Source organism: Trichoplax adhaerens, genomic scaffold (genome assembly GCF_000150275.1).
Source record: "Trichoplax adhaerens TRIADscaffold_31 genomic scaffold, whole genome shotgun sequence".
Lineage (NCBI taxonomy): Eukaryota > Metazoa > Placozoa > Uniplacotomia > Trichoplacea > Trichoplacidae > Trichoplax > Trichoplax adhaerens.
In genome coordinates this window covers 248236-262283 of record NW_002060971.1, presented here as the reverse complement: position 1 = coordinate 262283, position 14048 = coordinate 248236, and the positions used below count along the sequence as shown (strand labels likewise).

Here is a 14048-nt window from a genome sequence, read left to right as displayed (position 1 = left end):
CTCGGTCAATGAAGAAGCTAAAAATAAATTTAAAGTAACTTACGATAGTTTGAATTGACAGCGGTGGCACCGTACCTTCCAGTGACAGCTTCGAAGACAATGACTAACTGGGAATTAAGATTCCAATAAATTCTGTAAACAAGTTGATACGGAACGAGTTTACATAGACCAGATTGGATCATAAAACCGCGAATAGACGAATGTCTCTTAGTGGCAAAATAATATTTAGTTCTATAGATAACGAAGTAGTCTGATCATAGTTATAGGTTCTACGTTGCTGCAGTAAAACCACCAAAAATTAGCTCTGAAGCAAATTTAAGGTAATTGGTCTTCGACTCCTATTACTTTCGAGGCCTTTTACCGCATTTATTCCGCAATATACCGTACTAGCACGATAAATGAGAACTACTAGATACAGCCGATAATCATTCGGTATTTTATGCGGAAGAAGTTTCGTACCCCATTTATACTCTTATTCACTTATATACTTACTGGAGGGTTCTTTCGCGATATAATCTTATGTGATAGATTCTAAGATCACAAAGTAATAATTTCTACAAAATTTTCAGTACTAGTATTGCGGTATATTTAAATTTACCATGATAATCCAAGGCAATATTTATTATAACTTCGAGAGTAAATATCGAACAATATACTGTACAGTATTGATGAAATTATTTCTTAGCATCTTTATATTGATATATCAAAATTAGCAAATTGCCACCAGTGAAAGTACATAAAATATGCAAGCACAAAAGTGACGTGACTATTTCATAGAAAGGGAGGCATCAGATAAGAACTAAAATAGCGCAATATACGGAACACTGAACAAACGTTTGATTATTACTTCATAATATACACAGGCAATCTATATCGAAATTTATTTTTAGTAATGTACAGTATAGATATTAAAGTAGCGTTTCAATCTAATGTAACAGTTACTTCCTTATATGCATACGAATATCTCCATATAAAATCCCGAATCCCTAAAGCGTAAAATGTTTTTTTTGGAAACTAACGCAATTCATGAACAATATGTTGTTCAAATTTCCAGTAACTCATGTTTTTAAAGCCATATTATAATAGAAGGCAGCACTTAATTATCATTCGCGTCTATTATATGCCAGCTTAATAATAGCATTGCATTAAATCTAATTATTATAAGAATTTTGTGATATAACCGCTGCTTATTGTTCCATGACAATAATCTTGTCCGTAACGATAGCCTGAGGTAATTAATAATGACCCCCATGCTAGCCAGGACAATCCTAGATGTGTTATGGCAATAGTTTAAATTATATATATTTATGTATTGAATATGTTAGTTTACTTTAAAGTTAACAAGATGTATCTATAGTCAAATTTAATATTTAGTTTGATTGTAAAACCATTTATTGTACGGAATTAAAGCTCTAGGCATCCTATATAATTTAGAATCGTTTCGAAGTAAAGTACGAGTAGCACAGTATTATTGCATCGGTTAGCATAGTTAAAATTAGTTTTAAGCACAAAGTAATCAATCTACTATTAGAATTTGTAATACAGTATGCTGTAACGTAATATCACGACGTAATGATTAGATTTCATGATTTAGCTAGAATTAGATTATCAATCTGAAGAAGCCTAGCTAACTGGATTTACGATTTAAAATACGGATTGTTCCATTTATTTTATCCTTCAAGATTCATATTTATTCCAAAGCATGTAGTCATTTTCTTTTTGCGATTCCAATATGATCTTTGCCCACATATTATGCCGCATTAGTACGCAGATTGATATGCATATAATATTGAGCTATTTTACCATGCTGTAAAGTTATGTATCAAGACTACATTAGCCTAGATTTCAAGCGGAAATAATAAACTGTAAATTTTACATAAATTTTTTTGTAGATTAATCCTTTTAATTTACCATAACACAAGACCATTTATACATGCTAATGAATCTAAGGAGTAAAAGTAATAATATAACTAATAACTTATTCGGTTGCGTAAATCTCACAAGATATACATGCAATAAAGCAAATCAATAATAAAGAAATAACAAGCATACGCAGCACCCGCATAATTCAGGCAGCAATCCTCGACTGATTATAATAATCACGCTTTACGATATGGATATTAATTAATTTTATTACTGACATATCGCCATCGGCTTAAATATCTTCCATGAATATCTCAATCAAGCCATTTCACGTTGCGTAACAGATACTAGAAGGCCACTTTCTTAACTTCCATCTCTTCCTCACTAGAAGTAGTTTCTTTCTTACTTTGTTTATAATATCGCCAACTAATGAAGAAGCAAATAGCGCCTAAAAACTTTACAACTGCAGTGGTACCCACAACGTAGTAAGAGATAGACTTGCTATCATATACCCAACAAGTCGACGTCCCATTACAATTCTTTGCCCATAAAATACACGAACGATCGATAAATGCGCCAATAACAATTGGACCAGGTATACTAGCTACTAATCGTAAAAATACCCAATTAAAGCCCATTGCATATGCCCGTTGACTTTCTGGTACACTCCTACATTATGTGTTTGAAAATAAATCAAACATGAGCTAAGAATGATTAAAAAAGGAGATTACAGTAACAGGATGATTCTGTGTGCTATACACAGCAACAGAAGCAAATTTTCAAGAATATATTAAAAGTTACCGATACTCACTCATATATCGTAATACTAATTATCCTGTGGATATAATTCTTAAATATAAGTTTTATGATAGATGTACATTTGACTTACCTTTAACAAAAGAACTACGTAAAATTTAGTAAATTTAATGTAAAAGAGAAAAGAGCACTGTATTACAATAGTTTATATCTCGAACTTTTTGCTTTTATTCATACAATTATATTATTTTCAAAAGCTATACACGTATACACCGACATTTCATACCTAATAATAAACATCTACTACAAACACGTTACCTTAGCATAGCTTCTGTTGAAGGAACTATTTTACCAGCAGCAGCTATGAATACTATGCCCAAACCAATGCAGAATGGTATTAAGTATGGACATGGTTTAGTACATGCACCACTTCTAGCGTCGAATGGTACCGCTGTTCTATTGGCATTAGTAATGCAGCTACAATTCGCGTAGCTCTAAAATTCATAAAACATTTTTTAATTATATATATCATAGAAATTTCTATACTATTTTCTTTAATCAATAACTGATAATTATAATACTACTATCTATGCCACCCTTTGTCAATATTAATCAGAGCATAAAACATTCCATTTTACATAACGAACTAATTCATGGGTATTTCCCGTAATCATTTGCATTAAAAATTATATATTAAATCGCTATCTATCTAATAGCAGCACTTACGGTGACAAAGTATGTGGGATTGTAGACACTGTTACTGCAACCAGCATGACAGGGTGAATAATAGGTTATTCCATCTATTCCGCAAATGGGATTGAATTTCACGCCATTACACATACAGTTATTATTACATGTAGCAGCCAGTATGGGTTTACCGAACCTAATAATGCATATGTTAAAATACATGAAAAAATCCTCTACGAATATATCCGTAAAAGAAGCAAAATTGAATACCGTAAAAGTAACAAACTGTAGACCGTTACAAGTCAACGAAATCACAAATGCAATTCCAATACTTTACATTAGCAAGCACTAAGAGCGGCAATATTTCTCTGACCATGAAACTGACTAAAATATTCCAGAATCTGATTTTTGCACTTGTCTATAGATTGTATCGTGAATGTTGGCTCGCATGTGACTATTTTGAGCATATTTACTGAGCAATTGTTTATGAAATTCAGCTTGTTTACCTGTCTTTTAAGATTTTATGCTTATATAATATAATAATTATAAATTTTGGGTATGAGGTATGAATTGTCCTCGTAATAATTCATTATATAATAATAAATTCTTACTCTGGTACGGATGCCGTCGGTGCTAAAGGATAAGCACTATTAACACCAGCAAATGGAAGATTTACGCAGCTAAACAATAACGAAAATGCTGCAAGGACATCCACTACGCTCAAAATCATGGTTAAGAAGGTCGCTTTAGATCCATTCATATTGAATACTCTCATAATAACACCACCCTAAAATTTAAAATTCATATATAAAAGCAAATAGATTACATTTATGTCTCGGTATGTATTATGACGAGGACTCAATTTTTCCGTATAATATTCATTGTCTAATTTTTTTAATATACTCGTATATTCGTAAATTTAACGTACTAGCCGATCTTTCAAATGATTATAGCTAATTTCTACACCCTGCTTAAATTTCTTCCCTAAATTTTCTCTATATTGCTACATTTAATTTCTCTTACAAGCAACATTCCTGTTGCTCCACCACCTAACCCAACATAGCCTATAATCGGACTAGCTTGATACGCTGGCAAACGAAATTGTGTCTCAAGAATTTTAACGAAAAATAATCCAATTCCGGAAACTGCGAAATATTCAAATATCAATCCAGCCATCAATAACATAAACGGTACATTAGTAATTAAATCTTTCGTTGCTCTGGGGATCTCCTTAATACTATTGCCATATTCCTTATCAACTTTAGCTGTTTCAGCTGCTTCTTCTAGACGCAACTTTTTATATTTCTTATATCCAGGTAAAAATCGTGGAAATCCAAATAGCGGGATCGAAATAAGAATAAGGCCACCGCCAGCAATTAGAAAGCATATCCACCAGGCCCCAATCCATCGTGCATCGAATAGAGTAATACCTTATATGTTTATACCAAAATTGAACAGCATAACTTTACTAAACTTTATGGTAAATACTGTATAGTTCAGAATTTCTATGGCGCATTACATATGTTGGCAAAGTATAGTAAACAGTAACCTACAACATTAATTGTAAATTTTTAAGGAAAACTACTTCTGCCGTCTTAATCTAGCTTATCTATTAAAAATATTCTACGTAGTATCGTATTTAGCTAAGTAAAAAATTAGATACTGCCAATGGATAAAATTAAATTTACCTGTTGGTGGTGATTTTGGTGCGTCGACATACATTGTTAAAATATTTCCTCCAGCGATAAAACCGATTGATGGACCAAGCGCCGATACAGTCATCATCGCGGCGATATACATGGCAGATGATTTTGGGTGGACATTTTCGCTGACATAGGCGCATCCAATGTTCCACAATAAGTTATTACCGGCTCCCATAATTAATTGACCCAGTATAAATACGAAAAAGAAATTTCGAACGTAGGTATTACTACCTACTGATTCTGCTGCGCATACTTCAGCTGCAAAAGATGCCGATTTAGCTACACATAAGTCAGTATAATTTGAAGCTGTACTGATAGGTTGATAATCGCCAGCAAAGAAATGAGGTAAGGAATAGACGATAGCGCCGATTCCGGCAGCTAATGCACCAGCACTTAAAAATCGACCCTTATGTCTTTGACCAGCATAATAACTTGCAATGAAACCAGTTACAGCGGCGGAAATTTCTTCACCTGCTGGTAAGCCGCCGATTTCAGTACTTCTTAGATGAAATCGCTTTTCGATAGAACTAACAGTAACACCTACAAATCCTGATATCATCATTCCGGAAACAAATACTTGCAAACAGACGATAAAAATTAGGCACCACTGATGATTCAAGAATTGTAAGCATTTAGGACGGAATGGGCCATAGCCAAAGTAAGATTCTTCTGGCTCGTCATCATCATCAGTTAATTGCATATTTTTAGCGGATTTCTCCTTAGTCGTTAGTTGATTCTCATCACCCATTTTTGAAAGTTTACGGTATCAGAATGAAAGCTTTTAAATCGATACCGTATTCTAAAAATAGTAAATTATGAAATTTTTTCAATCGGTAAAGCAATTACTGCAATTACTTTTCTTATAAGTATAAGTAACGGTAATAAATTGCTGGAATCATTCATTAAATTACGACTGTCTTAGACATACGGTGGGATTATCGATACGACGGGTTAGATCCAAATAATTTTACTACCTGGGTATGGATTTACAACTCTTAGATCCTTGCTACTGATCCCAAATTATTGACCACACACAACATGTAGATATTTCTACAAGAATGCATGACATGGCTACATGAAATTGGTTTCTGTTGTGCAATTATAGTATAGACATTATAAATTCAGAAAGATACATTTGGCACTTCTAATAACGATTGATACTTTAAATCTGAGTGTTCATAATCTTACTCAATTACAATTTTTATAGAATTTTAAAGCCGCTATGGCAATCGCCGCTTACAGAAAGAGAATGCCTTTAAAATTGCTCTTGGCTATAAAATAAAATGATTACTAGTTTTGCAATTATAGGCTTAGATCAATCATCCTCACAGACTAAAATGACAGGTATGGCACTAATATATCCGAGCGTGTACTAATTTTTCGCCTAAACTTCCAAACAAACTCTATATCACACAGCGATATTAAACCAATAAACAATGATGAAAAATTTTCAATTCTTTGTAAGTTTACTAAACTAAGGCGTAACCAGCAGAGATAGATCTCAGTTGGCTTACAGTAGAAAAAGTAACGTTGCTCCATGCATCTATTTCAGTCATATATCAATAATAAATTGAACAGTGATCGTAAAATGTAAAAATGACATTAGATGCACCATCACAACGGCTTCTAGAACAAGAAAACCATTAAAAACAGACCCGGTAATACTTGGCTATGATTAAAACTAAATGCCTGGCACGGATAGGTAAATCAACAGGTAGCTCAATGTTATTCTTGAGTTATAAAATTGCGGCGATGATCCCCGTATACTGTCGCAAGATAATCAAATCTTAAACTAGATTAATGCTACTCTATCCGAAATATTACATCCTTTGGCTAATTTTTAAATCCTTCTCTAGTCTATTTAGATATACGAGTTATGTAGTGCAATGAAATTACCTGTATTATTATAAAAAGATCAAAGTTCCAGTGCTGGCTAATTAGACTGGATAGCCAGAAAAAAAATTTCTAGATGTACGATCGCGACGATCTAGCAATCGAATAATGATTTAAGTGTGAATAAAATCAATAGTTTATACGACGACTTTTAAAGGCTTTCCTTCAATAAACTCACGTGATATTATTATCCAAAAGCTTGGAAAACAACTAAACTATTTGATGATCGACAATTGCCGACATATATGAATGGATCACTTACGCTTCCGTTGATCTAATCAATGCTAATTTTAACCTGTGAGTCTAGGCTGTCCATTTATAAACAATCAACTACTTCTATAATATATATTTTAATTATCAGACAAGGAGATACGGTACCCCATTACCCCATGAAAATGTTAATTAATTTAAGGAGGCAGTCGCTCCAGTTATTTCTTTACAGAAACACAGAATAGCGGTACCTTATGGGAGGAGTTTAGAACATGTACAAGACGATTTTTTTAATCTTAATCATATTGTAACATGACTTGCCTGTCAGGACATGAAAATGGTGAATACATTAATTGGCTTATTGCAAAGTCAATCAGCTAAAAAAGGAACCCATTTATAAATGGCTAAATCAAACACATCAAATTGCTAACTAATCAACTCCAGTTCTCTATCCTACAATATTATTAGTTGTATTCATATTATTCATCTAGTAAAAACACTACATTTTTATCGATAATAAAGTGATATTTTTACTTGCTCAACAGGAAATCGGCTCTCTAGAATTACTATACTTTATCCTTTAATTGTAATACAGTTGTAAAATTTAACTTATCATCAGATAGCCCGTATAATGTATATTTTAGACGGGCATTTAGATAAATTAAATGCCCTCCTATTTAACCTAAATCCAATGGAACTTTATTCTTGATGATAAATTTACATTCACATTGAATACTCTTCACTCTAATCTAAATCCAATAGAATTTTATTCTCGATGATAAATGACATTCACACTGAATCTCTTTTATCAAATCGAAATCTAGTAAAAACTTTAGTTTCGATGGTAAATTGATACTCACATGGATATCAATTTAACGCTTTTCAAACTAAATGCTCGACAAATATATCGTCTTGATAAATAACTCTTTATCTTGCTAATTGTAATAAATTGATATGTATATCACAACTAGGCACAACCTTCGATCTTTATATGATTTATTAGATGTGTACCGAGAGGGAATATACTGCAGGTTAAAAAATCTATGGCTTACGTTATCATGCGTAGCAGAAATCCATCTTGGCACCTACATCTCTATTCATATTGTCAGTGTAAATTAATTAATTTTATTTTCTTAATGCTGTCCTCTAAAGTCTAATATATTAACCTGATTTCCAGTTCTTTTAGAATCTATTTATAGCTATCTAAGCACTCTAACAAGCACAAATTGTTACACAGAATCCTATAATTCATCCTTGATAGTGAAGTTATCGCGCAACATATTAACATCTCTAGCGATGATAATAGGGTTCCATTTTAACTCGTATAGAATAAAAATATCTTAGCACTCCCATCGGATTGAATGTCTTATTCAGCATAAGACAGTCCGCTAGGATGCTTATTATTTTTACATTTTTCTCTATATTCTAACATTATGGCCACCTGCAGTTCCACTAGAACTCGCTACAATCAAGAAAACATATACTATACAGACTCGTATTCTTTAAAATATTTATTCTTATAAAATTATTCCTTTAAGACCACTGTTTACATAGGATCACAGTTTTGATAAGTTCTCTGAATCATTTAACATATTAACTATTATCTTTCATATTCTTTTGTAGTATGTCATCATTATCTATAGTTTCAATTAAATATAAATGCATCATTAGCGTAATAAAATGATAAGGCTTTACATGCTCCAAAGATGGCTTATAGCTGCTTCTAAAAGTTAAATGCGCAACGCACCTATTCGACATACCGTTTTGTCTAAGTAATTACTTCCAAAAATTTTTAATTGATCTTTGATTCCGTTTATATATTTTATACACTTTACAGCACAACCGGGTTAGTATAGTACAAGTTATTATATTGTGGAGACTATTTTCTTATTCCATCTATCAAATAAAAGGCCATAACTTATTCTCTAAATTGGGATGTGTTCTATCTTACCTATGTATTATAAATAGCAAAGAGCTGTTTTTGCTGCTGAGAGAATTAGAATATTGTTAATGATTTAAACTTATTCTCTAAATTTGGCTAATTTCAATTTTAATTTAGGTATTATATATGGCAAAGAGTTGCTTTTACTGCTGAGAGAATAAGAATGTTGGGTTAGTTAAAAGTAATAGTTGGAGATGATTATAGTCTATCAAGAGAATCTTATTTTTCAAACTGTACTTTCGTACAGTTTCAGTAATACTTTATCGTTATGAATTGGAGGTCTACATTTAATAGATATTTGCTGATTAGGATTATTCTCAATTTCTGTAATCTGATGGCTTTTATGATGCCACCAACTAAAAAAAAAGCAGATTGTGCCTAAAGTTTTAACGATTGCGATTAAAATTGTAATATAATAAGATATAGTTTTACTATCATAAACCCAACAAGTTGAAGAGGAATCGCAATTTTTAGTCCATAAAATGCACGACTGATCTATAAATATGCCAACAATAATTGGACCTGGCATACTGGCTGCTAATCGAAGAAAAGCCCAATTGAGGCCCATTGCATATGATCTTTGGCTTTCTGGTACGCTCCTTTAAGGCATTATTAAAAGAAAAGCTTTCTTAAAATGTGATACAAGTACTCAGATTATAGCACTTACTACCAGAAATATTTCTAAACGTAAGCTTACTTTATACTATCATAAATCTCTTAAAGGTCAGTTTTTCTTAAATAAGAGTTAACTACTCAAATTATAGCGCTAACAGAGGCATTTCTAGATGTAATTTTACTTTATACTGTCGTAAATATCTTGAAGATAGTTAGTTAGAGATGTTTTTATGAAATAGACTAAAGATATTATCGACGCTCTTAGCAGAGACTTCAATATGGACAATCAATAACGTCTATTTTTGATAAAGGGAATTTAATAAAAAAAACTTTAAGTGATCTGTTAATTTTCATTTATTTCCTCATTAGCCTCAATGGAACGATATATAAAATAGAGATACAGCTATCTCTTCTGATCATTATAAAATCTAATTTTCGATAAGTAAGGCAAATATGTATCAATACCTTAATATTGCTTCCATTGCTGATACAATTTTAGCGGATGACGCCAAGACATAAATAGTTAAACCAACATAAAACGGAGTCAATAAGGAACAAGACGCAGAACATAATCCACCTCTAGCATCAAAAGCTGAAGTTAAATTATTCTCTTTTTTGATGCAGCTGCAGTTCAAATAGGCCTGTATAGTAAGGTATAAATGAAATCAGATAAGGATTTTCTCATCATTAACTAAGAAATAAATTATTTTTATATATCGATGATAATAGTAGCTCTTGCTAAATTATTACATAAGTGTAATATTGCGGTACGTAGATACTGCTTGAACACCCAGCATGGCAAGGAGAGAAATAAGTTGTACCATCAACTCCACAAATCGGGTTGTATTTAACATCATTGCACATACACCCAGAATTACATGTAGCAGCTAGAATTGGTTCTCCCAATCTGTGGATAACAGTTCAAAGTTGGTGTAATCATGAATAGAATTAAACAATTATGGCATAGTTAGAAGTTGCTGTAACATCTTTTTATTAGAGCTATATAGGAAGGATAAATTAAAAATTACTGCAAAGAAGCTATTGTGGAATACTTACTTAGGTGTATCAGTTATAAGATTCGCAGAATAGGGACTATTTACTCCAGCAAATGGAAGATTTGGGCAACCAGCTAAGAAGGTTGCTGCTGCGATAGTATCAACAATACCCAGAAAAAATGCTAATTGTGCAGCTTTAGCACCGTTCATTTTAAATAGCTTCATCACCACACCACCCTAATATTCAATGATCAAATACTAAATCAATAAATAGCGTTTGACTTCTTGGTAATCACAAATAAGATATTTTTAATATAACAAACATCAAAAATATTATCCAAAATATTGCTATAAATCAAAGAATAGGATATTATGGAGATTTAAATATTAGGATTAGACTGATATTATAAATTGGTTGTATCCTATTGTAGTAGTATTACAGTTTACCATTAGCATTCCTCCTGCACCACCACCTAGAGCGATATAGCTCAAGATTGGACCTGCTTGGTACGCTGGCATACGAAATTGGGCTTCAAATATCTTAATTAGGAAATATCCGAGGCCTGATACTGTAACATACTGAGATACGAGACCTCCAACTAGCAGCATGTATGGCTTATTAGTTACTAATTCTTTACTTGCTTTAAGCATATCTTTAATAGTGTAGCCATATTCATAATCGATTTTAGAAGTTTCATTGGCTTTTTCTTGACGCATTTTCTTATATTTTTCATAGTTTGGTAAATGGCGAGGAAATCCATAAAGGGGTATCGATATAATAAGAAGGCCCACACCAGCAATGAGAAAGCAAATCCACCAAGCCCCAATCCATCTTGGATCTAGTATGGTCAATCCTAAATAATGATTTAACAATAGTTCTCGTATGTAGTTAAAGTATAAACACATTTACTTTATTAATACTGTAATACTTTAGTTTACAGTTGCTCAATGCAATCAATAAATTTGCAGCATAACCATCCTAATGTACATATTATTTCATACAAGATACATCATATATTACAGTAACAGTAACATTTTGATCAACACAATCTATTATAATTTCATGGAATATTTTCATATCATTTCATATCGTACGTGTACATAGTCATATAGCTAAATTTACCTTCTGGTGCCGAAGCAGGAGAATCAACATACATTCGTAATACTCTACTTGCAAGCTGTAGACCTACAGATGGCCCAACAGTCGATAAAGTTAGCATAGCTGCAAGATACATCGCAGATGATGTGGGATGAACATTTTCATCAACATAGGCGCATCCAATATTCCACAATAAGTTATTGCCTGCTCCAATTATAATTTGACCCAAAATAAACACGAAAAAGAAATTTCGGACAAAAGTGTTACTTCGGCTGCCTTCTTCCTGACAAATTTCAGCAGCAAAAGAGGACGGCTTAGCCATGCATAAATCAGTATAATTTGTAATAGGACTTGCTGGATGATATTGACCAGCAAAGAAATGAGGTAGAGCATAAATTATAGCACCAATACCTGTTGCAGCGGCGCCTGTCGCTAAGAATTTGCCCTTATGTCGTTGACCAGCGTAATAGCTAGCAAGGAAACCAGTGATAGCAGCAGAGACTTCCTCACATGCTGGAAATGCTCCTATCTCTGTGCTTTTTAAATGAAATCTTTTCTCTACAGAACTGACTGTAACTGTATCAAATCCATTGACTAGCATGCCAGCAATAAAAACTTGCAAGCATACAACAGTAATGAGAGCCCATCGATGATTTAAGCATTGCAGCCATTTTGGATGAAAATGACCAAAACCATAATAGGACTTTACTGAATCTTGCGTTGTTTTAATTTCAGTCATATTCATTAGTTGTGAATTGAATCAATCAAGTTGATGTTATAGATTAATTATACTATCGATGTAGCCAATTTTTATACCTATACAGTATATTAATATTCCAAGATTAGTTCAAGTAGTTTATTCTGTATATTTGATCTTAATTAAACAGTGAAATTCAATTATTTGTCAGCACCATGCTCGCTATATTGGTTTTAATGTAAGTAATGGATTCAAGATTGCGTTCATTAAATTATTTAATGGATCTGTTCTATTAAGGTATTAAAAAATTTTAGATCCCTAATAACGATATCGTACAAATAAGATGATGCCTACGAGCACTCATTATAAACAAAGATACTATACTACTAAAGCTAAATTATTAAATTTATAGTTAAGATTGACTTTAAACCATCGAGATGACATTGTTGGCAAATCTTTTGAAATTTCAAACTATTCTTATAGCTTTACTAACAAGACTTATAGACTTATATAATGTACGTGTAGCTGTATAAATCCGATAAGATCGTAAGGCTAATATCACATAAATTTTGTATCCTAAGATTGGACGTTAACTTTTAGTGTTATTGGTTAGTGCATCATTAAATCAACGGATGTCAGTGTCTGAAATTTCATGATCTGTTCTATTTAAACCCAATATCTCATCCCATCTACCCTCGGTATTTGATTTTGTAGGGCAATATTATTAATCAACGCAAGATTTACCGGATATTATATATAAGACTAACTTAAAAAGAAGACATAAGAAATAATGAAAATGATTGCCATTGTAATCCAATTTTTGTTCTATCAATCAAGCCTATTTCAGTTAATTGTGACCATCTGTCCAAGACAGTTTTATTACTCGTTTTTAATGATTATTGTGCTATGTTTTCTTTACCAAGATGGATTATATAATTATCAGAGTATAGTAGTGTATAAATACTATACCTCCATGCACCGTATAAAACATGGTACACTCAATTTGAATAATCTATTCATAGAGTAGTATGCACTTAAGATCTATTTTCAGAAAGAAAAATTTCATAAAATAGAAACTAGCTGTTTAGGAAATGTTTGTATTAAGAAAGAATGATTTGAAAGCATTGCTTAATTCCAACAGCAGAATCAGAATAGAAACTATATTACAGTATGATTGATCACTACTTACCTACTCAGTTAATCATAAATTAAGTAATGAAGAGCCAAGATAGGTAAGACCAACTCACACTCGCCAGGTTCCATCGATCTTGCTAGCCAATGGAACCTGACCATATTACCCGTCTTATTTTATTTTGAAAACTCAATTTCTCAACAACTTCAGATTGATCCTCTAAATCTAAATCAATAGCATCTGACAATAGCACACTTCTTATTCATTTTAAAAACTCTATTTCGCAACAATTTCAAATCGATATTCCTATCCGAAGGTATCTGACTGTATTACATATCTTATTTATTTTATAAACTCTATTTCACAATGACTTCATATTGATCTTGCTAATTAATGGCGCCTGGCTATATTGCATATATTTTATTTAAAAATTCTATTTCTCAATGATTTCTAATC

General features: G+C 32.2%; 2 protein-coding genes across 2 annotated transcripts; both read right to left on the bottom strand.

Moving 5' to 3' along the window:
• Positions 1 to 2240: 2240 nt before the first annotated feature.
• TRIADDRAFT_968 (uncharacterized protein) lies at positions 2241 to 5664 on the bottom strand (the record flags this gene model as incomplete). The annotated part of the gene is made up of 6 exons (XM_002117831.1): positions 2241 to 2532; positions 2938 to 3113; positions 3352 to 3539; positions 3955 to 4093; positions 4330 to 4736; positions 4995 to 5664. Coding segments are annotated over 6 exons (1872 nt in total), but the record flags the coding sequence as incomplete, so codon positions are not given.
• Positions 5665 to 9379: 3715 nt separating this feature from the next.
• Positions 9380 to 12457, bottom strand: TRIADDRAFT_11683 (uncharacterized protein; the record flags this gene model as incomplete). Its single annotated transcript, XM_002117830.1, has 6 exons — positions 9380 to 9653; positions 10135 to 10310; positions 10420 to 10576; positions 10726 to 10901; positions 11112 to 11518; positions 11788 to 12457. Coding segments are annotated over 6 exons (1860 nt in total), but the record flags the coding sequence as incomplete, so codon positions are not given.
• Between the last annotated feature and the right edge of the window lie 1591 nt (positions 12458 to 14048).